Consider the following 27,816-nt stretch of genomic DNA (forward strand, 5'->3'; position numbering starts at 1 on the left):
GGTGTTGCTAAACGCCAAACAGCTGAGCGCCTTGACCGCACTTTCAAACTAGAGAGCGCAACGTCCAATTAGCATTTCCTCGGTATCTTTGTATCTTTTTGTCTTCTTTTGTTTACATGATTGATTCACCCACTCACAATTAGAATTCGCCAGATTTCTCACAGAATAACACCTTTCCGCACATATGTTTTCTTTATCTCGAATGCTGCTTTTGTTTGGAGTCTGCTTATCGACGCACGAAGCAGAATGTTTGCTGCGCTTTTATCGTAATTGCGCTAATTAGAATTCCAATTGGGCCAATTTGATTGTGCGCCATTTCTGATTCGTTTTATACAGTCATTGTTAATGGAACTACAGTAAAACCGGCTATAGAGCATCATGATAATAAGGAATTCCTATTTTAAACATATTGTATCGATTCAATTTTTGTTATATGCTCAGAATAAATAGTTCCATTATAGCATTTTCCAAAGTCGATATGTGCCGCCTTCGATTCCGTTGTAAGGGAATGTAATATAGTTGTTTTCGCCTCGTATTTTTAGCTTATCTCTGCTAATTTGCAAGATTCATATTTTGATTCCCATACAGATATGAACGCACGCTTCCAGCTACAATTGCTTTCTCCTCCATGTTCAACAACCTTGGCAAGGCCGTGCCGTGCCGCCTCGAAAGACATTTCACGGATCAATGGTTCCCGGGAATTTACCGAAAATGACAGATAATGACGATGGAGCTTGTCGCACAACATGTTATCATTAAATCGCACTCGTATCTTGGGACGGCATTCAGTCAGCTTGCCGGAGATTCATCCATCCAAGCGCATTACGCGCATTCGTTCCGCATTTCTTCTGGAGCACCCAATGCCCCTCCCAGTGCTCATCCTCCCATTGCTCCTCATCCCACGACGACCCTGGCCCCGACCACCTCATTCAATCAGAGGCGACTCAACAGATTGCCTGTCGTTTGCCTGCCATTGGAGCCGAAGCAATTCCAATTCAATTTTAGCTGCGATGACGAAGCCGGCGACAACGCTTGCTCCAACAGGGATTTTCGCATTTTTTTGTAAAAAAAAAAATCCAAATGGAGAGGGTCTGCTGGAGGTGGGCATGGTTCCAGGACATGGCACATTGTAAGCAATCAGCGGAGGAAGGAGCCAGGCGAAATCTCCAGCTGTCAACCGGGCTGTAGATAAAAACTACCTCCCATGCAGGACACTTTCCGGAGTCCTGCGCTCTGCCTCGCACATTATAAATACCATTCAGGAGTGGAACGGACCCAGCCACGGTTAATATGCTTCGACTGCTCAGACTGTCGAGCAAACATGTAGTTCACATGCAGCTAAGGTCAAGAAAGTGGTACTCCTTCCTGCACAAATCCCAAAAGATATCTCCTAACTCACATTTATTATGTGAAATGTAAGTTTAAATGTTTATTTCAAAAGAAACTTCATTTATTACTCCAAAAATGTTTTTTATATTTTAAAAATAAGTTACTAGCTATTGTTCCGCTGGTGTTAAAGTAAGCAACCGGTGTGAAGGACACTGTAAGTGAAATTGAACGCCTGGACTTACGGAAGGAAGAAGGCGACGAGGCATATAACCTGTGTGGATTCGATTGCGACAATCTATGGGCACAGAAAAAGTTGTAAAAAATAGATAAAGGGTTCAAAGAAACCGGCTGTGGCTTTTACATGTTCATAGTTTTATTTAAAGGTTTAAGCAAATAGTTGTGGCGCACTGCATTCCATCTCATCTCTCATCAGAACTGAAATTGAAATAAATATACATATAAATTATTTGGCAAGTACTTAGTGCGCTGCATATTAGCATTAAAGGTATAAAAATCATTTGGCAGCACTTGAAATCGCTGAGCTCAAAGTAAAAGCACGCCATCGAGTTAAAGTAATGGAACCCCCTTTGAGATGCCCACTTATCAGCTGCACTTTCGAAGCATCTTCGGATTGCTCGAGCCAGCGAGTGCATTCAATCTGATGGTTTGTCAGGTGGATGTGGGGCAGAGCATGTGGATGGGATATGGATGATAATGCTAATGGGGAGGTGGATGGGTTTGTCGACTCGAGACCCGGTTAGGTTCCAGCGCTCATGTGGCGCTGGCTGCCTGGCTGCCTGGCCAATCAATAAAATTTCACGGCGCAGTAATCAAAGCATGTGACATTAGCGCAAAGTTGAATGAGTCCATGGCCCGGGATCTGGTTAGGCTTTTGTGTGGTGGGCTGGCATGTAGGGGCATTGGGTCGCTCGATAAATAAGTTCCCCTCCTCCTGCGACTTATAAACATGTAAATGTGCTGCCCTGCAGAATCAACAGTTTGTCGCCTGCTAATTTTAAACCAGTAGGGAGTGTGGGACAAACGGGCCAGCGAAGTTCACCTGCAAGTTTGTGAACATTTATTTTCGTGCAGCGCGCTTAGTGATGCGTTAGGGTAAACAGCTTACAGTTCCGTGGGATTCGGAGGAGGCGGATGAGGCGGCGCCGGAGCAGGAACTTTCCAACCGGTTTTGGTCTTTCTGCCGCAGTTAACCGGGCCCGGTTTTTGGTTTGGTTTTGGCAACGACCAACTTGGACTGCAAATCGAGTGGAAGACTTCAATGCGTTGGCAAACGAAAATAAGTTGCCGCTGCCGTGGGAGCTCTCCTTCCTGTCTGCCACCATTTATTCTTGGCTCCGGCTCGAATAAATAGGAGTCCTTGAAGTTCAGACAAAGGTCGCACTCCTCGGTAGGTATTTCGTATTCAGCGATTTGTGTCACTGCCAAGCGAAAGGCGAAAAATGATCAAAGTGGCCCAAATGGACAAAATGGAAGGCCAAAAGGAAACGCCCTGGCCCGTGTTGGAAAGCCAAAAGGCGAGCCGAGCAAGGAAGTCGAACAATTGGAAACCGGCTAGAAATGCCAGAAATGGCGCATGATTCAGCCGGCAGCAAGTGCATTTCGACCAGAAGTGCAGGCCAAATTAAACGGAAACGCAAACTCAAATGCCAGCAGCTGAAGTGAGGAATTGTTTTGGCAAACTTCGTTTCAGCCAAGTTTCCGATAGAGTCCACTTAAATAAACATTTTCACATTGGAAATTAGAAAGTAGAGAGAAATGAGAAAGAGCAGTTTGTGCCAGGTTCCTGAAACTTAAACTAAGAGCAAAGGTTTAGTTGCAACAATAATCATAGATTTTCAAGTTCTTGAATAAGAACATAGAAGAACACACAACTTGAAAGCCGAACGATGTCAAAACGCGAGAAATGTTGTCACCTCATGAGAAAGTAATATGTCTAATAAAAAATGCAGCAGAAGCTCTTTAAATCTACTGCGTGCATGGCACATGAGTCATCTGTTCTTGGGAATCTCCCACTTATCCCGGAGCTCCCCATTCTGACGCAATTTTCTGCTGACTGTCGCTTAAATTAGAACAGCATTCAGAGATCCTGCGCGCAGTAATGAAATCCGCTTTAGGAAGAATTCATGTGGGGATAAAGCCGGAAAAAAGAAATGGCTGGGCGGCAGCAGCCCGAGTGGAAAGTTGAAATTGCTTTGCCCAAAAGGACAGCGGAACGGAGTGGAGCGGAGTTAACCCAACAGCATGGGTTAACCGAGGGTGTCCTTTGGCTATTTGCAATATGCAAAATGCGACAAAATAGTTTGGGGGGGCCACAGTCCACAGTCCACGGCCACGCCCAGCCACTCGACTGCGCTGGCTGCGTAAATAAACATTTAACTTTCTATTAGGATTTGCATGAGAAGCGAGGGAAAATTGGTGTTGCCATAAGAGAGGAGGACGAGCAGGACGAAGAGGAGAGCTCGACAGGATTACCGCGGCCGCAGCCAATTTAAGCGGACTCCTAAGGGGCAGAGCGCGGCTTAATCAGATTGTGGTCTAAACATGCTAATGGCATTATAATTATCCTCAGGGAAAAGGCACAGCCACCTGCCCCAGCGATTTGCGTATTGCCAACTTTTTGCTGCTTTTTTTTTGCCACTTAAAGCTGCTAAATTGCACTGTGGCTGCAGTCGCTACTGCTACCACTCCTCCACTCCTTCATGGACTGCTCCACCAAGTGCGATCCCTGCGACATTAGCGAATAATCAGCATTAATGGCCAAGATACGAGCGCATCATCCGCCGGATGAGGATTCCGGCGGCTTCAAAGGGCCATTGTGCAGCAGCTTCTGTTTTCCATTTGGCCCCGCTCGGCAGCTCGGGGATTATATCCGCAGCAGCTCAATGAAAAATTATATGTACATTGTTGTGTTGGGTGGCCTGCCATGTAGATGACGTCCTTTGGTCCTTTGGTCCTTTGGCCCTTTTGTCCGCTCCCCGGGCGACATTGAAATTGAAATTAGTTTGCATTATTCGAGGCAAGCACTGACAGTTAATTGTTCTCCAGTTGCCCCTGCTGCAACATTGCTGATCTCTCTTGACAGAGCAAACAACAAATTTAGTGAATGTAACGAGAATTGCCTTAAAGAAACCCATATGACTGAAGTGGAAGGTCAAAGAATTGCAAGTTCGCAAGGCGCACATCAATATCAACTCTCATTTTAAAAATAAAATAGTTTGAAAAACTAAAAGATCTTACTGCAGATTCCTTTTATTTCAATTCCTTTATATTCCTTTTATACAAATTCAAACTAAAGTACGATACATTTTTCTTTGTGCACTCTATTTGTCGTCCATTGGCCATTGTCAGCCACCTCATGATTACCTTTAGGCAAGGGGCAAGTCTCGTGGTCATGAGCGCAGAAAAATACGTTCATACGCCCCATTGTCCACATTACGTATACGTAATGTAGAATACGGGTAGCCATATGAAGGACAGCCTGCAATCCACATCAAGAGCCACCGCCCGCTGATTAAGTACGAAAATTTATGGCTCCGTTTTTGTACTGGATTCTGAAAGGCACTCTTCTCCACTTTGTTGTTTGCGTGTCAACCTTTTTGGCCATATAAATTAAAAGCAGCTCAGTCTCGGCCTCAAACAACTAAGCCACTTGGCTAAAATGTCTGTGGCTTCAACTGTGTAACTAAAGTCGGTTCAGCATCATTGTCAGGGCCAGATAAAAACTTGAAATCTGCTGCGGGTGCAACTTTGCGCTATATAAATGCGGTGGGACGGCCAAAAACCGCTTTCAACTGCTCCGAGCCGAAGGAGCACTTTTCCTCGCACTTCCCCACATTTCCCCCCCATTTTGCCGCCCATTTTCCAAGAGCACAACATCAGTGCGGGGCATCACGCAGCAGAACAAACAAACCAGGACCAAGGGCGACAGAAACAAGAAACAAAAACCGAAAAACAACTTGGCCGCCCATTTTCCCGTTTTCCCGTTCCCCCGGAAAAGTCAATGGCAAAGGCAGCATGCCAGGCATAGTTTAGGCTACAAAATTTATGGTGTTAATTCCAAGTATAAGTATGAGTGTGTGAGTGTGTGCGTAGGTCCTGGGGCGAAGCTTAATGTATGTGCGTATGTGTATGTGTTCGAGTGTCTCAATTCGGGACCCTCAGCATGCCACTTTGCACCATGAGCGTCAATAAGCTCCCAGCAAATCCGAAATGTCTTCTCACATGGCAGTGAAAACAGCAAGGAAAACTTGGCCAGGAAAATATGAAATGCCCTTTGATATAAGACAAAGTATATAAAATTAAAGTGGAAGAGAATTAAGAAAATTAGGCATTAAGATTGATAAGCTTGAGAATTTTACAACTAGTTTCGACTAGGTGACACATTCACTTTTACTCAAACTTGAAGGCCCTCAAATTGATTGAATGATGACGTGGGAAGCGAAACTTTTAAAGAGCATAATAGATGGGTATAATTCGCATAATGAACACAAAAATATTAGAGACTTGCAAGGCGAAGAAGTGATGACACCAGCTAATCCATCATCAAAGCCGACCTTGAGTCAGTCCATCTCGACTGGCCAACACCAAAGTGAATCAGAGTCTCGTCCCCAAGAGTATTCGTCTGCGTAGTCGACTCTATTTATACTTTCTCATTTCCTTTTCATTTTTCCCCACTTTTTCCCACTGGTTTTTCCTGCTCTTTCCAGCTTTAGGAGGCTGGGACACAGTAGTTCAGGTTCAGCAGACAGAAGGATACGTGGTTGTCGTCGCAGTCATCGGTGATTTATTGTTTCGAAAGTTTTTCCCTTCATCGCTCGGCCGTTGAAATGGCATAAAACTTTATTGAAATCCCAGCCACATCCGCCTCATCGGGAGCGCATCAATCAGGGCCCAGTAACATATGTCGGCAGATTGGTTAAGTGCCACGCCCACTGCGCCAAAGGCAGAGCCACAATCAGAGCTCACACAAGGCGGCCCAAATGGAGAATTGACTTTGAGCCGCATAAATTAGAAGGCCCTAATGAAACTGGCAGGCGGGGCGAACTGCAGTGAAACAGTAAAAAGTGCTGCAAAATGCTAGGAGGAATACAAATAGAGAGAAATCTGCCCTTAAAGTTAAACGCCTGGAGCGGTCGAGGTGGAGGAGGTCATTGGGGGTCGGGTGAAGCCAAGCGCAGCTGCAAACAATGGCATTTTAAAAGCTCAGGGCAGGACGAGCTCCGGCTCTTGGCCCGACCTCAAAGCCACAGACAGACACAAAGGCGGGGGGGTGAGAAAAATGCTGAGGGGATCGCACGCACAGAGAGAAAATATTCATACTCTTTGATCTAGTTTTTGAATTCTTCAAGAGCCCTCTGCCATAAAGTTGTATGTTAATAGAGTATTGTAACAAATAAAATGGAATGTATACATTTTTATTTAACACAATCTATGTGACACATTTATTCTCCCAGTGTAGATACGGCGTAATGCGCGGACGACAAACCTTTAAAAGACAAACAAGGCAGCACGACGGTGACACAGCGGCACACATGGCGTATGCGTAATAACATTTTGCGTTACATTTGCTTTTTATTGCATACCGCAAGGCGGATGCCAGCCCTCCTGTTTCAGCTCCTGCTCCTGCTCCTGCTCCTGCGGCTGCCCCTCCTCTTTTGTGTCCTGCGGCCGCCTTAATTTCCGTGCCATGAGGCACGGTAAATGTAAATGTCATACGGCTAATGCGAAAACTTTAAACTGCCCAAACAAATGAGGACCTTCCGGGGCCCGGAACACAAAAAAAAAACTTTCCCAAATTCGCCGTGTCAGCCGGGCATTATAGCACATAATAATTGCCAGTGGCGTCTAACGAATGGCCTCGAGTGGCCCCTTTGACTGATTTAAGAGCGACTGAAGCACTTGTTTATCTTACGGTTTTCGGGGAAAGGAAAACACAGGCAAAGTTTGCTCAAGAACAAAAAGGTATTATCAGCCATGAAGTTTTTCAAGTATTTTTAAAGTAACAAAGTTTATTTGGGCAAAGTAAGCTTAAACTATGATTCAATTTGGCTAGAGCATAAAGTTTAACTTAAAAACAAGACGCACATATTCAATAAAGGGATTTAAAATTACTTTGTGTCGCATAAATTGTGCCTTAATTAAGTTAAAGCCACTCAAGTTGTCCTTGCTGTACTTTTGCCCAATAACTGGTCAAAGGCTGACAGACTCCATTGGGCAATCAAACAAGGTATCCCTGAATCCTCCCAGTAGTGGCTGAATATCCTACCCAAAAACGAGTCCCACTGACGAATGTCGAGCACAGCCATCGGCAGTGGGTAATTGGGAGGCCAAAGTGGCACAGAGACTGGCAAAAAGGCAGCAAATTGTGTCATTCTCCATCTATCTGTATCTGTATCTCAGTCTGAGTCTGAGTCCGAGTCTGAGTATGAGTGTGAGTGTGAATACGAATCTGTATCTGCTCGAACTGCCATTGAGTGAGGCTGGGATCGTGGGAGAAAAGCAGGAAAAGTGGAAAGTGGAAGGCGGAAGTGGATGGAGTGGAATGGAATGGAGTGGAGTGCCACTGAAACGGAAGCCGCGATTAAATACAAATAAGGCATTAAGTGCAAAGGCGCTGAGGCGCATAATACAAATTGCGTCGATTGGGGAGCGACGGGGAATACCCGATGATTGGGTGGGTGGTGGCAAGTTTGTCTGGGTGCTCCTGATTGCCATGTTGCTGCCACTTTAATTCAGAGACAGTCGCGCTGCAAAATGAAGGCAGAAACTATGTCTGTCGACGACGGGAGAACTTGATGGTAAGTTGATTGATTTAGGAAAGTGTATCTAATAAGTAATTTTACTAAATATCACATTTTAAAGTAGACATTTCACATGGTTTATTATAACAATCAATAATGAGCCGGCTCATTAAATGCTTTTGTCATGTGATTCCTTGGCCTTTAAAATGTAATCTAATATTCAGTCAGTATTTCATTAGTTGCCCACTCTAAGAAACTCAACTCCTTGGAGAGAGCGTGTCCTAGCCAGCTTTTTGTTGCCAATTTCTATAGATTTCAGCCATGGCCTGCCAATTTATGCTCGGCAATCGCCCAGCCCCTAAGTAGACAACGCTCTTCGCTCCATCCGCTGCTATGCAAACTGCCTGCAGTAAGGGACACGAATTGGAATTGGAAGAACAGGATACGAAGGATGCGGAGGATACGGAGGAGTGGCGGGGATGGGGGACAGACAAAGGACATTACATTGCGGCTGGACGCGCTTCGTGGGGCAAGTATACCAACAAATTGTAATGAAAACAGCAGCAATGGCAATTGAAAGTGGTCTGCTTAGTGGCAGAATAAAGCTGCACTGGGCTTTAAAAATTTACGTTGGGTGACGGGTGCGTACTCGAGATTCTGGCGGGGAATGGGATCAACTCCAAGGCCGAGTCACCGGGTGCAAGTATGCCAATTTATATTTAGCCTCTCATCGGTGGCCCTTTACCCGTAGACAAGCGTCCTTTTTCACTATGATGTTGGATTCCTTCCACATTTTTTTTTCACGTTTTTTCATCTTCAGCTCGGCCAGCTGCACAATTTTGCGGTTCATTTAATATTTTTTCGTGTTGTTTACCTGGCCGCTTGGCCAATTCTGTGTGGGCCAGGTCGAGTGGCGGCCAGCGGCCAATGGCATCGACATCGGCATTAGTATTAGTATTAGTATTAGCCATAGTATTGGTATTAGCCCTGCCCATTAGCCTGCTACGCCGCGGGCTCTTTGAAGCTAACGAGCTGCCATGGCAATTAGGGCTGGAGTCTGTACCGCCGGCGGCAGGAGAGCTCCTGGTTTTTTCCATTTATATTTTATTGCCAAGAATTGTGAGCTGCCAGAAAAAGTTGCGCCAAGTCATCACAATATGAATAAGTCAACGTTCGGTGTGCACCGTGTGCGATTTGCAGGACCAGGAGACTCTCTGCACTGAGCAAAAGTTTAAAGGAAAGTGCAGTGTTAAGTCAAGGAATTCCCAATAAATCTAGAAACCTTGATTTAGATATTCATCCCTGTTTTGCGCAGTGTATGCGAGTGTGTGGACATCTGTAGTGGTAGGTGTCAAGCACCTGAGCGCCGCTGAACTCAACTCGAATCAACTCGGCGCCCTGTCAATAATGTGTATGCATTCAGTTTGTGTGTGGAATCAACAGGGCGTGCAGTTCCAATTAAATCCAAGCATTCAATTACTGAAAAGGCGACAAATGCACACACCTCCAATAGAATTTTTTGCAGTTCGAGATGAGAGCAGGAAATCCACATTCAAGCAAAGTTTTTCCATCATGGCTGTACAAAAAGCGGAACAAAACTCTGGAAATGGCCGGAAGTTTACAGGGATAACGAAGGAAACAAGGGCTGAAATCCTATGCATCAGCTATGGAGATTCCACCCATTTAAAGTACAAGTAATTCTTAATATTTTTGGGCCCAAGTTCTATGCGAGTTGATGGACAATCGAGTTGAATTGATTGAAATTGACAGCCGCAAGTTTAGCGCAGAATCAAACTAAATCTGAAGGACGGCGTTCGCATGGAAACAATGCCATCCGCGCTTAGACAAAAAAAAATATATCCAGCTGGGGGATGTGCCGCATTTTTTATGCCATTGTTGTTCGGATGCCAAACTAGTTCCATATGCGGATGTGTTTTTCATTTACAGCGAGCGGCAAAAAATAACCATAAGGATGGCTGTCGGCAGCGGAAAATCCAGTTTACATGCCAAATGGAAAAAAGGACCAACAAAGCGACGGACCCCAACTGATTTTCTGCTGCCAATTCAAAGTATTGCATTTGATAAATATTTTTACAGTCTGTTCTCAATTGAAAAAGGGTTCAGCTCTTTAATTTATTGCAACTTCCAACTTTCTAGGTATGAACTGGCACAGAAAACAGAGTTCGCTCATTTCGGTGCCCAGCAATTCGATGCCGTGTATGTAATTCTTTTTTAAAAAGTCGCTGGCAAAAGATCCTTGAAGGCAGCCCCTAATGCATTGGCATCCAAATACATCGCACGCCGCCCTACCACAATAGCTACCCACCAGGGCCTCTCCATTGGCGCATATGGTAATCTTGCAGCCAGTGCCATTGCTTTTCGCACCCACAACGCCGCAGACTCCTCCACGGATCTTGAAGTGCAGAGTCGCCGCAGAAGTGCAGCAAGTCGTGGAAGCCAAGTTTATACATGCCAGCCAGAAAACCGCGATTGTAAGCCGCTTCATGGCGAGCGATCCAGAGACATCTGATTCGTCTTCTCCTACTGCACTGCTACTTATGGGAGGTTAAGAACGCGATTTCTTGCTGGGAAGTGTGTACTTTTCCCAGTCGAAAGAGGTCAGTTCAGTCAGTCGATAAATAAAACTCTTCTTTGTTTGCCCCCTTGATTAGCAATGTCGAAGGTTTAAATATGCAAGGGAGTTGACAGAATTCGGTTATGCATTTAAGAGAGTACATTGTAAAGTGTACCTCACCCATAACCGATTTAGTATCGTCTGCTACCCTTTGTTTTGGCTACTAAAAATACTCTAAGGTGCTAAAAATTCAAGCTGACTTGGCCACGGCTTGGATTAGTACTAGCACAAAGTTGCGCTGGCAGGCGCGTATAAAACTGGAGCACACACTCACGGCCACACACGCAGGAACATAAAATGTGGGCACTGATTACATTTGCATATTACGTATACGACCGGGATATCGATGCAAGGCGCTAACCCTTTCTCTCCCCGCTCCTGTGCCATAGGAGCCAAGTGTGTTTACGCAAGGAATTTAATTTCCAACTTTGGCTTTGGCCAGGCGGTGCCCGGAGAAAAGTTCGTGTCGTGTAAACTTCGTCCTGCCGGTGGGCCAGTCACTGATCTAATAAAAGGACCTCGACCGGGCGCCACATGTATGACACTTGTGGAGCAGCTCGGCCAGGCCGACGGGATTATGCAGCTCCGCAGCGAACTTTAAATTATGTAATTCAACACGTTGCAGGGTGCTGAAGTAGGAGGTGAACGGAGCGCAAGGAGCAACATGCAACATGCAACGCGCCACAAACAAGCGGCAGACACAAACGGGCACGTAATATTTACACAGCGGGAAATTTCGTTTGAAATCTAAGATATATTTGTATAATATTTTAACTTAAAAGATTGAAATATATAAACAACGCGGTATAATGCTCTCGATTCATTTATGCTTTGCTTTATGTAATTGGGTAAGATTAATTATTCTTCGCTGGAGACTTTGCCCGTATAATCAAAACAAATAAATGTATATGGAAGTGGGAACCATTACGCGTAAATCGCATTTTTATCAGTGCCCGCATAAATTGTGGCCCTGTTGCAGAGCCACCATTCCTTGTCGATGGATGAGTATGCCCCACCTGGGATCCACGAATTTCAATTAACGTGCCAACACGAACACCCGTGGCGCCCACCAGCCAATTTTCCACCTTTTCCACCAGCACCTGCTTGATGGTACGCAATAAATTCGCCAAAAATAAAAATGAAATGAAAAACCAACTCGGGCAGGTAAAACCACCCACGGGGAGTTACGGAGTCTCGAAATAGCCTACTTATCGCTGAATTTTGTAATCCCCATGCAACATGTATGTTTCCCATTTCTGTAGCACTTCGCAATTCGCACTTCGCACTCACTCGTTGCACTTTTGAGTTTATTTTAATCTCTGGAGCGATTAAAACGTGACAGAGCGATTTCATTCAGCGCGGCCACGCCCACTAGCGCTGATATGCCAACTGAAAAATGGGCGAGAATTTATATGGATTTTTGGCTGCTGGTCGGGGAAAAGTGCTTCAACTGAAAGTGATTTTATCTAAATTGCTATGCGAATGAAAATCATTTATAAGAGTTGAATAAAAACCAAACAATGGAAAAATCGTGGCAACGATATGATTGTGTTTTCAACGAAATTCCAAATACTCAAATTAATCACGAATAAAGCGTTGCCACAGGCTGTTTGGTTGAGCACATTATTGAAAAAGTATTAATCAATATAATTCGACCCACCTTAATCGCCACAAGGGCGCCGTAGATCCCATTTCGATTAGCCGCATATTAAAACAATATTGAAGTCCGTCCAAAAATTAGCTTTTCGAATGGCCTCTGATTGCAGATAAAAAACCTTAATAAAATCCAAACGCAAGCCACGTTGGGTGAACGAACTGAATGGCTTGGGGCAGGAACTGCGTGCCGAGGTGTTGCATGTGCCTCGGCATACATAAAAGGCAAACGTGTGGGTGCTAAGCAAACACACACACACACAATCACACGGGGGAAAGGACATTCACACACACACACAAGCGCACAGAGGATGGCAAGGAAAGTCAGGCAGCTAAGCTTATTTTACAAACGCCAAAGGCTGACTTGAAAGTGAGCTTAATAGGCGACGTGAGAGGAACTTTGTGCCCAAGGAACGAGCGGTTGAATGACTTACTCCGCCACCCCTCCCCCCTCATGTCCTTTGAGCCCCTTTGCCCACGAAGCTGGCTGCGTGGGTGGGCCATATCATTGCATTAGGGCGATTATCTTCCTCAAATATCATTTTGCACGAATGCCAACAATGTCTAAATTTGCCGCGATTATATTTAAGATGCCCTGTGACGGTGGGCGCTGATTTCGCCCGTTGGCGTGGGGGCGTGGCCCTTATGCAGACCACACACAAATGTTGCAGGTGTGCGGTTGCGTGCGCTTTTGTGGTTGCCAAAGGACCAACGAGCTAAGCGAGCACCACCCACTCTCGTGCCCAATTACACGCAGAGAAAAGATGTGGCTACTACTGCGTATGTATACTTTATTGCATATGAAGATACTTTAATCCTTAAGCTTGTCAGAGTAAGTAGTGAGAGCTTGACTGTGAGATTTCACCTATTTTTGTAACTTTAAAGATACGTATTGAGTTGCTGTGGAAAATATGAGCTCAGCACTTCCACGTTGCTGGCTATTTACTTTTATGGCTTGTTTGCCAGCTCGTGAAAAGTTTCGGGCCGCACGCCCAAGTGACCCATTAAACGAATTGAAAATGAACAACAGCTCGTCGAGAACTACAGAACTACAGAAACTCCTTAAACCCTGTGATAGGGCTTCGCCCCTCGTACTCGGCTTTGTACCACGGCGCGTATGTGTAATAAATGTTGATTGAGTTGCACTGCATTGCAGCGCAGAGGCGATGTGAAGTCACATCAGATCGAGATTGCTGGACGAAAGTTGTGGTCATTGCGGTCGAACGGATTTCATTGAATCCAGCGCCCTGCTGGAACTCACAAAAATCCCAATATGCCATGGCAGTGAAGGAACTTTGCCAGAACAGAAACCAGAAAACTTTACCCATAAGCACACACAAGGATGGCGAAACACGACCAACCAAATGCACAAAGCACAGGAACAAATAAACAAACGAACAAACAAACAAACGCAAAATAAAATCACAAACTCGTGCCAAACAACTGGCAAACGGAATAACAAAACCGTTTGGCATTTGCCACTTGTGGCCCTCGTGGCGGCAACGTGGCGTATACGCAATATGCAATTAACTCGACCATTTCCTTTCGGTTATGTTTCACTCTCGTTGTGCTGGCACAGGTGCAAATTGAAAATATGTTGCCAATTGATGTTAATTAAATTCATATTTGTGCACTTTGAGTGCCAAAAGTGCTTCGTTTCCTTGAGCCATAATAATTTACCCAAATTTATTACGGCAGCTGCCCTGTTTTAATAAATTGCGTCAATGATTCCGCAAATATATTCATGAATTGAGTTAGTTGGCATGGCCTAGTGGCAATATCTTGATAAATGGTGAACCTGTTGAATTTTTAAGCAAGCTTTTAAATGAAAACATTTCTGAGTGTTGCGTGATGTTCGTTCGGAAGATGCAACATGCATGAGTTGATGCGACTTACATAAGCAGCTTCAAAAGTCATTTGCACACACGGAATGAGCCATCCGAGCGACAACCAACAACCATTTTGGCCAATGCTCCTTGTTTGCATAAATTTCACGCACATTTCCCATTGCATACTATTTGGGGCAAATGAATTTTGCATAGATGGCTCGCCATTCCGCTGTGTGGGTGCATCTACACACTACAGTATATACTATGTATGTGTGCACATCTGGCTGCATTAATGGATTCCATTTTATAATTTACAACGATAACATTTTGAATACATAATAGCGAGTGGCAACGCAATCGTATAATTAAAAGTGCTCACCTTTAGGCCATGCGAGTGTGGGCAAACTGGATTCCCTCCTCTAAAAAGGAATAAAATATGAGATGCCATTGCCCTGGAAGTAGAGATAAATAGGGAAATAATTATGGATATCAATAATAAGGTAACATAAAATAAGGTAAATGGAAGTAATGATAGGGTAAATGGTAGCTGAGTATCATTGAAATAGCAAGCATTTATGAGTGTTCTACTATCCTAGATTTTCTTCCTGTACTGCATGCGAACTTGTTGAATGCCCAGAGCTAAGACATGGCTTACTGCACCTTTGACCATTCGCATAATTAATTGTTTATTACTATGTCATTCGGTGTCAAGTGCAGGCGATCGATGAGTTGAGGGAAAAGGGGAAACTGGGAAAAAGGGATGCCCCGCAGAAATCAGTGGAGATAAATGGCCACTATAATGCGCACAAATTAACATGCCATTCATCTTTCAGCCAGCCCAGTGGCATTGCTGCCAGTTGATGGCAGCAAAATCTCGGCCAACGAATGTGGTCGACAATCAGTCTTTGGAAACACGCACGCGTTTGTTTTGGGCCACGTGGTAGATGGTGTAGAGGTAGTGGACAACCGGTACATATGATTTAATATAATATCTGCGGAGGGCAATGCATAATTCATTTTAAGCACCACTTACCGTTATGACGAACGGCCATGTAGGCGATTTAAGAGCGCGCTTAATGCCTTTAATACGCTCTTTTGGGCCAAAAAGGGGAGCTTCTGCCGTTGCTGACCCTGATTTATGGTGCGTATACTTGATGCGGCCGCTTAACCGCACAAAATGCCTGCCGAACTTCCTGCTGCCGTTTAATAAAGCCCACAATAAAACTTCAAAACATGAGTACACACACGTACAAGGAAGGATGGGCCAACCTGCCGAGTGGGCCATTATTAAATTTATAACATTTCGATGCGTCTGCATTTCAATTGGGAAGTAAACGGTTTAAGGTTTCCAGCCGGCACACAATTTGGCCATAAACTTTACTCGGTTGCCTGGCTGCCGGGCAGCTCGGATTTTGATATATTCAAACCGTAGGGATGGCCAGACAAAGTCGGCCCTGGTTGTTGTGTGTTTTAGGCCAAGCACAATTTCATTTATCAAAGTCATAAACTTTTCAGTGGCCAGGCCGCAGAATGCGTCATAAATGGGGATTCGCACAGGATCAGGTTTTGTAGGTTGTTTATTGACTCGAGAATGGCGCCTAAGCCAACTAGTTGTTCGAAAAGGTATCTAGATGTATCAAAGCAGTACAAATGTAGAAGTATATGTCTTTGAACCACTTTAAAATGATTTAAATTCCATTGATTTCTGTGGTTCTTCCGTTCATTTAGATTCGAAAAACAAAGGAAATTGCCGAGTTGTCCGTTTGGCTTGCTGATCAAAGGACATCCACCGGATACGAGAGCAGAGTAAACAAATATGCATAAAAATCTATACCATTTAACTACCACTCAGTGGACGATGGACGATGGCTTCGCTGTGAAATCTGTGAAAATGATTTTAGTGAAGCACGGCACGGCAATTCGATTACCAACCGTTTGATGTCCTGCCAGCCGGCCAGCCAGGCATTCAGTTTCCCTCTCCAATTAGAGTGCCACCAATGACTCCTTTTAGCTGAAAGCCTGAAAACCGGCCACACACGTCCATATAAAAACAAACAAATGCCAAACAACCGCGGGCAGGAAAAGCCGAAGGGAGAGGAAAAATAGAAATTCAATGTCGCTTAGACGAACACAAACCGAAAATCTGTTTATAAATCGCTCATCCTTCTAATTCGACTGGTCTATCGGCTTAGCAAATGTGGTTGCCTCCAAGTTTTTGTGCCACTCAAGCATTATTTGGCCAAAATGGGTAACGAGGAACCCGGCTCTCAAACTGTCGAACAAACAGGCATAAAATGCGGTAATAAAATCGGTTTTGCTTTTTTTTTTTTTTTTGGTATTTTGTGAGGGGGAGGGGGAAGGGGGAAAAGGTAAGGATCGTATGTGTGTCTATAATTTATGCAAGCCGGCATTTTCATGGCTAACAACGCACAGAGAGATTTCGAGTGAAACCGCCTGCCGGAAATCAACAAAAATTTATTGAGCATAAATTCCGATCCGACCGTTGCTCTTCGCCTGCCCCCGACTGTTGCTTTGTTTATGAAAGCGTTTTATGGGCTTTTAAATTGATTTTATTTCCATTCGTACTGCCATTTACTCGTCTCTGATTTCCTTAAAGCTTCCGTTTGCCACGAGTCCTGTGGCATCCCAATTACATTCGGCTCCCTCCAATGAAGAGATGAATTTTTTGGAGCAGGATGAAGGCAGGAGCACAGCTGTTGCTCTTGCTCATCACCGCCCCATCCGATTATTTCCAGGGTGGTGGTGGTGACTGGAGCACCGATGACCTCCCAGGTGGCCCGGCTCCATTTCCATCGCAACATCCTCGACATGTTGTCACTTCTCCCATGCTCGCCACTCAATGGACATTCAATGAAATGTTTTATTATTGACAAAGACACAGACGCTGGCCATCTTATCGCACTTTTTCCACCCACACAACTTTTCTGCGCAATTTTCCAACACACTAAGAGAAATCCTCAGTGCCAATGATAAATAAGAACTCCCTAAATCTGTACTATATTTAAACCCAGTTTTTCTCAGTGCCCCAAAGATTTCCTCGCACTTTTCCCTGTCCACTTAAATTTGCGCCTGTCGCTTTCAGTTCTCCTGCTGCTGTGCACCGAAATTGGGTGCGATAATATCTAATCATTACTTATCATTTTGGGCCATGCAGAGGTGGGGCTGTGTCCTCCACCCACAACACCTCCAGTTGGCCTTTTCCATGGGTGTCCGACTCGATTCTCAGAGACTGTCGTCCTGCGGTCGTTAGACAATCACATTCACTGCCTTTCCCAGGCCCGAGGCACCGATTACTGAACAAATTAAATTAGTGAAAATGCCAAAACGAGGCGAAGGAGCCAGGTGAAGCAATCTAATTGCAGGATGGTCGGGGATTTGCGGGTGGGTGGGTGCGTGTGGCTGCCCACGTGGGACATATGGTAAATCTGTTAAAAATGCGACCAGGTGTCGGCAGCCAATTGGCCTCTGGGGTCCTGGCTTCCGTTTCCCGTCTTGAACAAGCTAATTAGGTTTAATGGCCAGAGACCATTTAGCTGGTCGCTCCTGCTGCCTGTCAAATGCCAAAGGGGTTCCCCAAAGGACAATCGTAGGTCAAGGGTTACTGGGGGTTCACACAGTAGTGGCTGTCTGGAAAAGTTAATTAGTCATGTGCTTTTCGTCATTAAAAGTGACCTGTCCTAAAGAGAACACCAAAAAGGAAAGGAAACAAGAGGTTCGACCATAAATCAATAAATCAATTCTGGGTAATACAAATGAGTGAGTATGGCATTTTGTAGGGTACTTAGTCTTTAATTCGTTAGCTTGTAAAGATTAAGCAGAATCCTATATTCAATGATAAATTTTAGACATCAAGCTAATGAAGAATGGAGCACAGCTATATAAAAGGCACAATTTCTATTTTAAAATATAATTTACAAGCCATGTGTTTACACAAGTAATATAACTTTACATACAACATAAGGTTTCATGAATGGCTGAGTAGGAAAATTGGCTAGGATAAGCTTTTGCTAGAAAAGCTTTGGAAGAAGTACAATTCTGTTCGTTTTAGATGGGAAGCAACGCAAGCAAGGCAGAGAATGAAGTCACATTCCTGCATAGAATCCGAATACATTACCCTATATCCCTGAGCAGCTCACCAGCGAGACCTCGACATAGACCTAGTACAAGGACCCCAAGGTGAATCGATCAAACAACACTTCTGGCATGGCAGCCAGTCCAAACAACAAAGGCTGAATTAAAGCAGGTCAGCAAACTGACAGCCAGCGGAATGCGCTCTATTGGCATTCTTGAGTTGCCAGAGTCACAACAACCTCACAATGAGTGCCAACAAAATCTTCCTGCGCTACTATCCGCCAGGTGCGAAAGGTCACTAAAACAAGTCCCTTGAAGATACTAACTTTCTTAGGTTTATCCAGGACTGGCTATCAACTATAGAACCACGAAGGGCAATGAACGGCTGCGTCACTTCGATCTGCTTGACCTAGATTCAAAGTAAGTAAAGCTTTCAAGGATGCAGTTAATGCCAATACTTCTTCGCTGCAGAACCAACATAGAGCCCCTGGCTGACAGGATCCTACTGCAAACGTTAGCCGAAGCGGAGGAGGAGCCATCACCCACGGACTCGGAGAAGACCTCTCCACCTCGTCCTGTGAGCGGAAGTGTCGCCAGATCGCAGAACACCTTTAGTGCTCTGAAACAGGCACTGGAAAAGCTGCAGAGAAAACTCCGAGAGCCGGTGAAGAAGAAGTTTTATCTGCACAAGTGCCACAACTCGCACATCCTTCCGCTGACCAACGTGTCCTTCGACCGGAGTGGCGAACGCTGCCTCACCGGCAGCTATGACCGCACCTGCCACGTGATCAACACCCAAACGGCCCAGGTGGAGCACATCCTCACTGGCCACGACAACGTTGTCTTCTCGGTGGGATTCAATTTTCCTCATTGGTTAGTTTATCTGCACAGAGATGGATCTGGACATTACCTGACAGCTTTTTCAATTATCTTCAGCGACAAGATTGTCACTGGATCCTTTGATGGCACCGCTAAAGTTTGGTCCGCCACCAGCGGCCAGTCTCTGTGCACTTTCTATGGACACACCGCCGAGCTGGTGGCCGCTGAGTTTCATCCGGTGGATGGAAAGTCTATTGCCACTGCGTCCCTGGACGGATCAGCCAGGATCTACGATGTGGAAACCTCCCATGAGCTCCAGCACCTGACCCATCACGGAGCCGAAGTGATTGCTGCCCGCTTCAATCGCGATGGTCACATGCTGCTCACCGGCTCATTCGATCATACAGCAGCTATTTGGGATGTACGGAGCAAGAGGTGGGTTAGGATCTGAGTTCAGTAAGATCACTATTGAAAATTCCCCTTACAGTTTGGGGCATCAGTTGCGTGGCCATGACGCTGAGTTGTCCAACTGCGTGTGGAATTTCAGTGGATCTCTGATTGCCACTGGCTCCCTGGACAACTCGGCAAGGATCTGGGACATTCGAAAGCTGGATCAGGAACTTTATCTGGCTGCCAGGCACACTGAAGAAGTGCTCGATGTGAGCTTTGATGCAGCGGGTCGACTTTTGGCCACCTGCAGCAGCGATTGCACGGCCAGGGTGTGGAGGCTGGAAGGATCCTCGGAGTTGGAGATGTTCTCCCTAATGGCAGGACATTCGGATGAGGTGTCCAAGGTGTGCTTCAGTCCCAGTGGCTGCATGCTGCTCACAGCTTCAGCGGACAACACGGCTCGCCTGTGGCTCACGGAATCCGGACAGTGCTCCCAAGTGCTGGCTGGGCATGAGGGTGAGGTGTTCAGCTGCGCCTACAGCTACGCAGGAGACGCCATCCTGACCGCCTCCAAGGATAACACATGTCGCTTCTGGAGATGATACGACTGGTATACTGTGCAGCTGAACGATGGATCCATGGACTGATTAAATGCTTCGGAGTGTGTAAGTTTTTTTTTTATCAACATTTACTACAAACTCAGCGTAATTTTGCTTTTCTCTCTTAAGATTTTCTTCATCAACTCGTTTCTTATAAATTAATAGTTCTTAGTTTTCATTCTCGTTTCTTTCAAATCGGACATTATTGTGGATTTCTTTTGTTTTACTTTTCTTACTTAAGGTTTAGGTATTACTTTTTCGTTTCCGTACATAGATAGTTACAGGTTTTGTTTGCTAGTTTGGTTTCCTTTTACCATTTTTTTCTGGTTTTCTTTTAACATTTTTTACTTTACATTATTAAGTTTCGCTTCTGGCTTGGCGACACATCTTCTCGTACACATATAAAAAAAGGTGAACAAAAGGTGTTTTAGGTAACAAACATTTTACAACTTACAAAGGTCCGCTTTCGGTTCGGAATCAATAGTTAATACATGGTTTTGAAATGAATAATAAAATGTTCTTGTACACAAAAATTTGAGCGAGACTCTCGCGATTTCTTAACTGTCCTCCTTCGTTCTCAATAACATTTGATACCACATTTTCCATTAGTTTTTCCTGGCGCTTGTACTGCTGATAGCTGATTGTTGAGGAGTGACGGAACGAAAGGGCACACAGAGGGTTCACATTCACATGGATGGATGGGTCCATCAGAGGGATCTGATCGGTGTAATCTGTTGGGTGTGGTCCTGGTGCTGGTGCTGGCGATGGCGCTGGCTTTGAGCCATCCTCTGATTTCATCCGATTCCGATTCTCTGAGGTCTGCTCAGGTACGCTCTGTTCTAGATCTCTCCTATATCTTAGAGTTGTGTGGGCGTGGCTGTTCGTATTGTTGTGTTTAGGACTGCTTCGTAAAAACTATAAATGTATCGTTACTCTTATTATTATCATTATTAGTAGGTTTTTTCTTTTGTGTTTTATCAAAGTAGAAAACTGTTTGGTGTGTGTTCTTGTATGTTTGCTTCGTTCAAGTTGTGTGGCTCTGCTTTCTGTTCTGCTCTGCTCTTTTTCTGTTCTGTTCTGGTTGCTGCATTTGTTTAACTGGTTTTGTTTCGTGTTTCGACTGCAACCTAATGCGTTGGACTCTGCAAGAATAACAAATATCTGGATTATTGACCGTGATGGGCAGCCGTTGGGTTAGGACATTTTCAGGCAGGATGCACACTTGCGGCTGAAGCGGAAACGGAAGTGGATTGAAATAGATGAGACATGCAGTGACAGACATGCGGTACGCCCAAGTCTTCAAACGAAGGAACATAAATGAAAAATATAGCGAAACAGAATGAATAATTAAGGGGGGTCGATGATGGTGGGGCTAGACGAGCAACATAATGAATTGTCTGCTTACATTTAGAGTATGTGAAGCATAGGGTGTTTAGTTATCATTGTTCTCTTGCTGGTTGGTTGTTGGTTGGTTGGTTTAAAAATGAACAATTAGCATTACAAAATTCATATATCATCGTATGCATACAGCTAGAAAAAAGAAAAAAAATAGGCAGCCATGATTAGAGGTTACGATTAAGGGATGAGGGGAATCCAACTAAAAACATGGCACGATGATTAACGTGGTTGGTTAATGGTGTTGACGATCGAATGAACTGCTGTGATAGCTCTATCATTACCAAATCCTCTGGTGTCGATCTACTGATTGAATCAAAAAAAAAAAAAACAAGGCAATTTCAAAGGCTATGGCTATAATGACCAAAAAACGGTGCTATGCAAGCGATAAAATATATGTGTTAGCATTGGCGAAAGCGCAGCGAACTGAGTTACAGATTATAGAACAGATTTCGTACTTCACATGGTCGATCCGGAAACTCTTGCTTGAATGTACGCTCGATAACGTGATATCTGCAAAGGTAAACAACACCACTGATTAGCAATCGCTAAACGATATTTTCGGACATGATCCACTCACTTGGACTGCAGACCGCCTCCGGGTGGAAGACCTTCGATGTCGTCTCTGTTCTGCAGACACTTCAGCAGATCCACGTAGTCGGTTATCTTGCTAGACTCAATCTCGTCTGCAACAAAATCAGAGAGAAATCAGTCATTAGTAATGGGCAGTTTACAGAGCACTATGTTAGCTCAAATGACGTTTATAAATAAATATTTATGTACATAAATGGTCCATAAAGAAATACGAATTACACAGTTAAGCTACTTTAAGGTAAATGCAATATTTAGATACAAACGCTGTCATACAAAATATCAAAAAAACGAGTATGTGTGGCCCTCTCAAGCGATTTTCAAACAAGGGAATTTTGTTATGGACAAGAGTTGCTATAGAAAAGCGCAATCATTTTAGGTCTTAATAATATCGCAATGATCTATTTGGAAATAAAGTGCAAAAAAGCCTTAAATACATTTAAGACAATTCAATTGATCTGACCATAGCAAACAGAAAACGTCCAATCAAGGATTTCTTAGCAAAAGGATTGCGCAGAACTTTTTAGGTGACTTTGTTGTTCAATTCAATTTTCCATGGTGGCTAGGGGGTACATGCATTTTCGATTAACTGCTGGATTGGGTGGATCGCTTTTTACAATTAATACACAGATAAGAACTTATTGGAGGCGGTTCTGGGTGGGTGTAGGCAAATCAAAAATCAAACCAATCAATTGATAAGATAAACGATAACGTAATGACAAATTGGCTTCGAAAAGTTACAAACTACAAAATTATAGACGTACCTTATGCTCACTCATCTTAAATTTGAATTGCTTTCTGTTTCTGTTTCTTGTTCTTGCATTGACATTTGGCCCATTTGGCTAATTCGCGCTCTGATTTGGCAATAGTGTATTGGAAATTGGGATTTGTAGTACGGAGGCGCGATCAACAACCATAAAACAACGACAGCGAATGGCTAAAATTTTCCTTTTGACAAATTACTTTAGATAAACGTTAAGCATTAGCTGAAACTGGCTCATACGAAACCAGGAAAAGCTATGGAATGTTTAGATTTCGAAATGAACATAATATAAATAAAAAGAAAATTGATTTTCGCAACGTGAAGTGTGAAAAGAAAGATAATGGAAATAAGCAAATGAAAACCGAAATGATTCCAATAGAACAGCAGACAAACACTTTTGCTTTGGTTTTCGAATCTTTCGTTAAGTTATATTTTTGACTGGCATCAATGGTAGTTCATTAATCTCTAAAAGTCGTGTATGTTGGGATGTGGGTTGTGTGTGTTTTACACTCTTGACTGGATCACCAATTCACCAGGGCATCCGGGTACAAACATTTCGGGGGAATTGCTTTGATTGAGTGGATTATGTCTGATCGTTTTGGGTGGAGTAATCGTTTTGCCTTCGTTAACAACAAGCACAACAGTTGGTGAGCATAAGGTTTACAATTCGGTTTCATTTAACCTACGTATACATTCTATGACATTCGAACTCCTTTGGCTACTCTACTCTAGGCTAAGTAATTCGTCTGGACTCTGGACATTGAGTATTTGCCATTTGCCATCTTTGGCTTATTGCTTAGACTAAATAATTTCCTAATGGGTTAGCTACTGTGACCAGTGGTGGGCAATGCATGCTCTACATCTATTCACTAACTGGCTAATTGTAAGTCGTAAGAATTCGGGCTAAAGTAATTGTCTATATCAACAAGGTCACGTCTGAAGCTCGGCCGGCAGGCATTGGCCGAAATTCACTTTGGTGTCTCGAATACTGAAGTCTCGGATAAACACTCCTTCTTTGTTATTCATTGCTTTAAATACGTAATTCAAGTAATACGACTACAGTTCGTCTGAGCGGTTTCTAGTTAATAAAATATATGTTCTCATTGCTTGTTAAAGTTTCTGTCAGCGATTCAGCTTATTTTCAATTTTTCAATTCTACCTACAACGAATCTTCTCTGAAGACATTCTCCTATTTGATATTGCTTAGAAAGTACGGTTTAATTCGCTACGCCTACTAGATACATCAATTCCAAGTGTTTGTTTTACGTTGAGTATTGCAATTTTGTTTGATTGATTTGCATCGCGGCTAGTATCAAATGGGGAATACGTATACGTAAATGTATATACAAATTGGCTGACGGGTCATTTAACTACTTAGCTCGGGTAGGTTCGTCGATAATTGTTATTATTTAGGTGTATATGTACGACTAAAGCTAAATGGGCTGGATTTCGCATACATGGAACGCTTTTGGCAGTGGCTGTAGTACACACAGGCATGTATAAATAATACTATAACTCAGGCACACACACGGGGCAGACAAACACTGGTCAGCCACACGCACAGCCACCAGATATGACAAACTAACACGCTATACAGGTATTTGCTATGCATTAGTGATAGGATATTGGTAGAACGCCCACACACGCCCCGTTTACATATTTATACAGGGAATGTCGGTGAAAGCTCTCTGAGGGAATATAACAAAATGTTTATGATGTACAAGTATTGGGAATCTAAGCATAAATGAGCCATATTATGTAATACACAACATTTATATAGCACTCTTATAAACCAAACGGGCTTGAGCCTTATTGCTGGTGATATGAATTTATAAATTCGAAGGTTTAGAAATATACATATAGATTAGCTGTGCCTATGAGTGTCCTTTCAAGAGAGCTTTCACTGTACTTGAGGTGGGTGTGTGTGTGAAGTTCATTCTTGGCATTAGTAATGGCAATGGTTTGGTTTTCGTTTTGGTATTGTTTTTCGTTACGGAGCTACTTTTGAAAGGAACTATTTTGTAAGATTGAAGTTTTGGACAAAGTGGGGCAAATACAACTCTAGAAGCATTTTGGGTCGGGGCTATTGGCCATCGAAGAGCCCATATAAAGTGCTCGTGGCGCTCAAGGTACAAAGTATACGTATTTCGGTTCAATAGAGACACGAAGACGGAGGAGACCACTACGCCATGGGTCAACAGTTTACGATTAGTTATAAACAGAGTAGACGACTTAGACAACCTCTTGTGATCTTCTCGATTTGCTTCTCCAGCCGATGTTCAGCCTCTATCGCCTCCTCGGTGGGCTTCGGAGCTCCGGGGAAAGCAATGATGATGATGCTCATGTTATCGCGGCTACCCTGTAGTTAGAAAATTAACAGCTTGTAAGAACATTGACGATATGCATGGAGTCATGACTCACCTTGTGCAGGCAGGTGTCCACCACCTGGTTGGCGATGCTCACTAGGTTACTGGTCACTCGCATTCGCGAGTGGATGAAGCTGCACACGTCCTCGTTGGTCATCACATCCCAAATTCCGTCGCAAGCGAGCACCAGGAACTCATCGCTATCCTGGCGGCTCTGACAGAATATCTCCGGTTCTGGCGATACCAACTGCTCACACTGTCCCTTCTCCTTCACGTTCTTGAAGTCGTAATCGCCAAGGGCTCTTGACACGGCCAGGGTGCCGTTTACGCGTTTTATCATCACACTGCCACCCGCGTTGTAGATGCGTTCTTTCTCCTCCGGCAGAATGGGTTTGTGATCCTGCGTGGCGAACACAGGAACTCCCTGGCGACACAGCACTGCCCTGGAATCACCACAATTGGCGATGTACACTTGCGTGAGGCTGACAAAGGCGCACACGGCGGTGGTTCCGCCGCATTTCTCCGACTCCCGGGTGAATTCCGGCAGCTCCCGCATGACCTCGTCGATGCGCAGGAAGCCGGTGCGAATGCCCTTCACGTGGTCGCCACCAATGAACTCCTCGGTGCTGATAATGCTCTGCAGAAGGTGCTTGGCACAGTGCTCCGACACCTTGCATCCGGCATGTCCGTCGAACACAGCAAAGAAGCTCCAGTCCGGCAGGGCATCCCCCAGCCCGGCACGAGCGTAGTAGGCGTCCTCCATCTCCGACCGCCATCCCTGCATCGAGCTGACCCCGAAGAGCAGCTTGTTGCCCTCGCCCTCGTCATTGTGCTTGGCGGTTTTCGGCTTATCCAGGAATCCGCCCATGTTCACTGAACATGCTGTGTGCTGTGTGCCGGGCGGGTGCAATTCCTCCTCCTCTCAGTCACGGCTAGCCGGTGCCAAGGAATCTACGGATCGAGGACACAAGGGTATGGAACCGTTAAACGACTGCCAATCAATATCAACACACAAGGCCTTGAACTTGAACTTTCACCGGGGGGATGACTAAGCAAAGGTCGTGCCAATAGAGATAGTTTATGGGGAGCATGCACAAATAACAAACTAAATAGGTTAGCTAAATTCCTGGAAAATGTATCTGGATTTTTCTGACACTATCGGATGTGCAAGTCTCGGCTTTTCTAAATCCGATTCATTTCATAGACCTTTCTACGGAAATTGAGTTGACTCATGACAGTTGGATTTCAGCTGAACATGAAATAATTATTTGCCGTACTCTCTGTAACTCCCGACCTGTAGGATACAGGTAGAAAATCAAAAATATATATTAACTATTGCTTTTAAAGCCTATGTTATGACAACTCTTCTGAATTGTAAAGTTTTTGTCATATTAAAATAAAATCGAAGTTTAAATTGTTATTATTAGGGAGATCTTTACTTATGGAAGGATTATAAGTGCTCTATTATATCCATATTCCACGATACGCGAACATACGACAATATTTCCTGAAGTCCATTTCAACTGAGCTGAACTGCTGAGACTGAAGGAATGCACATAAAAGGCACTATATATAAACCGGTGAAAACATGTGAATTCCGAACTCGAATCAGATGGCGCTTCATAATTAATACATGAGATACGTATGTACATACAAACATACACCTGTACAGTGTACACTTGCGGGGCTTCCCCTTGTCGAGTTTTGCAGTTGTGCTACAGAACAATAACTGTAAGCCGACTGCAAGGACATGGAAAAAGGCGCAAACACAAAAGGGGGCGGGGCGGAAGACCTTGCGACAGCTGCCCGCCCACGCTTTTCACCGCTATTTCCTCTGTGCCCCGCGCTTCTTTTGCATTTTCTTTTGGCACATCGATTTATCAAGGACGCGGCTTCGTCCTTCCGCTTGGGCGACTTAACTCAGCACTCAAAAGTGGGCGTTAAATACATTTTGTGGAAAATCAGAGGAAAAATTGCGCGCAACAGCATCCATATTCCATTCACAAAAAAAAAAAGGAAAATGGTTCAGTGAGCAGCAAGTTGGCAGCCCCATTAGCAAGGGGAACGGGAGGGGAGGGGGGCAAATCCGGCATGGCCCCCAAAAAATGGTTGGTAATGAAAACACACTCGCGATTTATGATTTTTGGTGCTGGGAAAACCTTCGCTCTCGTTATTTTCACCTCGCAATTTTTAAGTTTGATGATTTGCTTCTTCTTCCTCTTGCTGCTCTGCTCTCCGCGTGCGTGTAGTTGTGTGTGTGCGAGTGCGTCGGTGAACTGCGTGCGTGTGCGTGTCTGCCGTAAGTAAAAGTTTAAGAAGAAAAAACGATGGCTTTCTGCGTGATTTTCATCGCCTGCTAGCGCTTTTAAGATCAACAAACGAGTCGCGCGCTTATTAACACTTTTGCGCGATCGCGAAATGCACTTTCGAGGCGGAAATGGAGTTTTTTCTAATATTTTGATTAACAAAGTGACTAGTGATGTAAAAAAACATCGGGCATCGATGTACTTGGGCGATACTTATCGATAGTGATACTTATAATCGAAGGTACCCTTCTAGCGAATGCACTCACCCACCTAAGCGAGTACACCATC

General features: G+C 44.3%; 3 protein-coding genes across 8 annotated transcripts; 1 reads left to right on the top strand and 2 right to left on the bottom strand.

Annotated features, from left to right (window-relative positions):
- Positions 1 to 1,428: 1,428 nt before the first annotated feature.
- On the bottom strand, positions 1,429 to 27,709 carry LOC6538042 (protein phosphatase 1B). Of its 5 annotated transcripts, XR_005561782.2 has the most exons (8): positions 27,403 to 27,709; positions 25,278 to 26,173; positions 25,098 to 25,215; positions 22,083 to 22,188; positions 21,961 to 22,015; positions 14,587 to 14,659; positions 1,691 to 1,764; positions 1,429 to 1,624 (listed from the first exon to the last, which is right to left on the bottom strand). XR_005561782.2 is itself a non-coding variant. In XM_002098541.4 (7 exons), exons 2-6 carry the CDS (start codon positions 26,088 to 26,090, stop codon positions 14,627 to 14,629), a joined length of 1,125 nt encoding a protein of 374 aa, XP_002098577.1. In that variant the 5' UTR covers positions 26,091 to 26,173; positions 27,403 to 27,709; the 3' UTR covers positions 1,679 to 1,764; positions 14,587 to 14,626. The 5 variants fall into 5 exon arrangements, 2 of the variants coding, with proteins under 2 accessions (XP_002098577.1, XP_015048617.1); XM_002098541.4 differs by lacking the exon at positions 1,429 to 1,624 and having other exon boundaries at positions 1,679 to 1,764; XR_001454022.3 differs by lacking the exons at positions 1,429 to 1,624; positions 1,691 to 1,764; positions 14,587 to 14,659 and adding exons at positions 20,217 to 21,249; positions 21,513 to 21,637.
- On the bottom strand, positions 5,560 to 14,579 carry LOC6538041 (protein Diedel). Its single transcript, XM_039376757.1, has one exon. The coding sequence runs from the start codon at positions 10,594 to 10,596 to the stop codon at positions 10,219 to 10,221; it is 378 nt and encodes a 125-aa protein (XP_039232691.1). The 5' UTR covers positions 10,597 to 14,579; the 3' UTR covers positions 5,560 to 10,218.
- Positions 17,987 to 20,221, top strand: LOC6538043 (dynein assembly factor with WDR repeat domains 1). Of its 2 annotated transcripts, XM_039376756.2 has the most exons (5): positions 17,991 to 18,584; positions 18,644 to 18,719; positions 18,771 to 19,172; positions 19,236 to 19,553; positions 19,606 to 20,221. In XM_039376756.2, exons 1-5 carry the CDS (start codon positions 18,545 to 18,547, stop codon positions 20,108 to 20,110), a joined length of 1,341 nt encoding a protein of 446 aa, XP_039232690.1. In that variant the 5' UTR covers positions 17,991 to 18,544; the 3' UTR covers positions 20,111 to 20,221. The 2 variants fall into 2 exon arrangements, with proteins under 2 accessions (XP_002098578.3, XP_039232690.1); XM_002098542.4 differs by having other exon boundaries at positions 17,987 to 18,584; positions 18,771 to 19,553.
- Positions 27,710 to 27,816: the final 107 nt, after the last annotated feature.

This window comes from Drosophila yakuba, chromosome 3R (assembly GCF_016746365.2).
Source record: "Drosophila yakuba strain Tai18E2 chromosome 3R, Prin_Dyak_Tai18E2_2.1, whole genome shotgun sequence".
NCBI lineage: Eukaryota > Metazoa > Arthropoda > Insecta > Diptera > Drosophilidae > Drosophila > Drosophila yakuba.

Coding starts and splice junctions, on each gene's coding strand:
- LOC6538043 (XM_002098542.4), top strand. CDS start 18,545: ATGAGTGCCAACAAAATCTTCCTGCGCTACTATCCGCCAG. Junction 18,585..18,643: donor CCTGCGCTACTATCCGCCAG/GTGCGAAAGGTC, acceptor AGGTTTATCCAG/GACTGGCTATCAACTATAGA. Junction 18,720..18,770: donor CTGCTTGACCTAGATTCAAA/GTAAGTAAAGCT, acceptor TCTTCGCTGCAG/AACCAACATAGAGCCCCTGG.
- LOC6538041 (XM_039376757.1), bottom strand. CDS start 10,596: ATGAAGCGGCTTACAATCGCGGTTTTCTGGCTGGCATGTATAAACTTG.
- LOC6538042 (XM_002098541.4), bottom strand. CDS start 26,090: ATGGGCGGATTCCTGGATAAGCCGAAAACCGCCAAGCACAATGACGAG. Junction 22,189..25,097: donor AATCGAGAAGATCACAAGAG/GTTGTCTAAGTC, acceptor ATTTTGTTGCAG/ACGAGATTGAGTCTAGCAAG. Junction 14,660..21,960: donor TTCCGGATCGACCATGTGAA/GTACGAAATCTG, acceptor CTCTACTTCCAG/GGCAATGGCATCTCATATTT.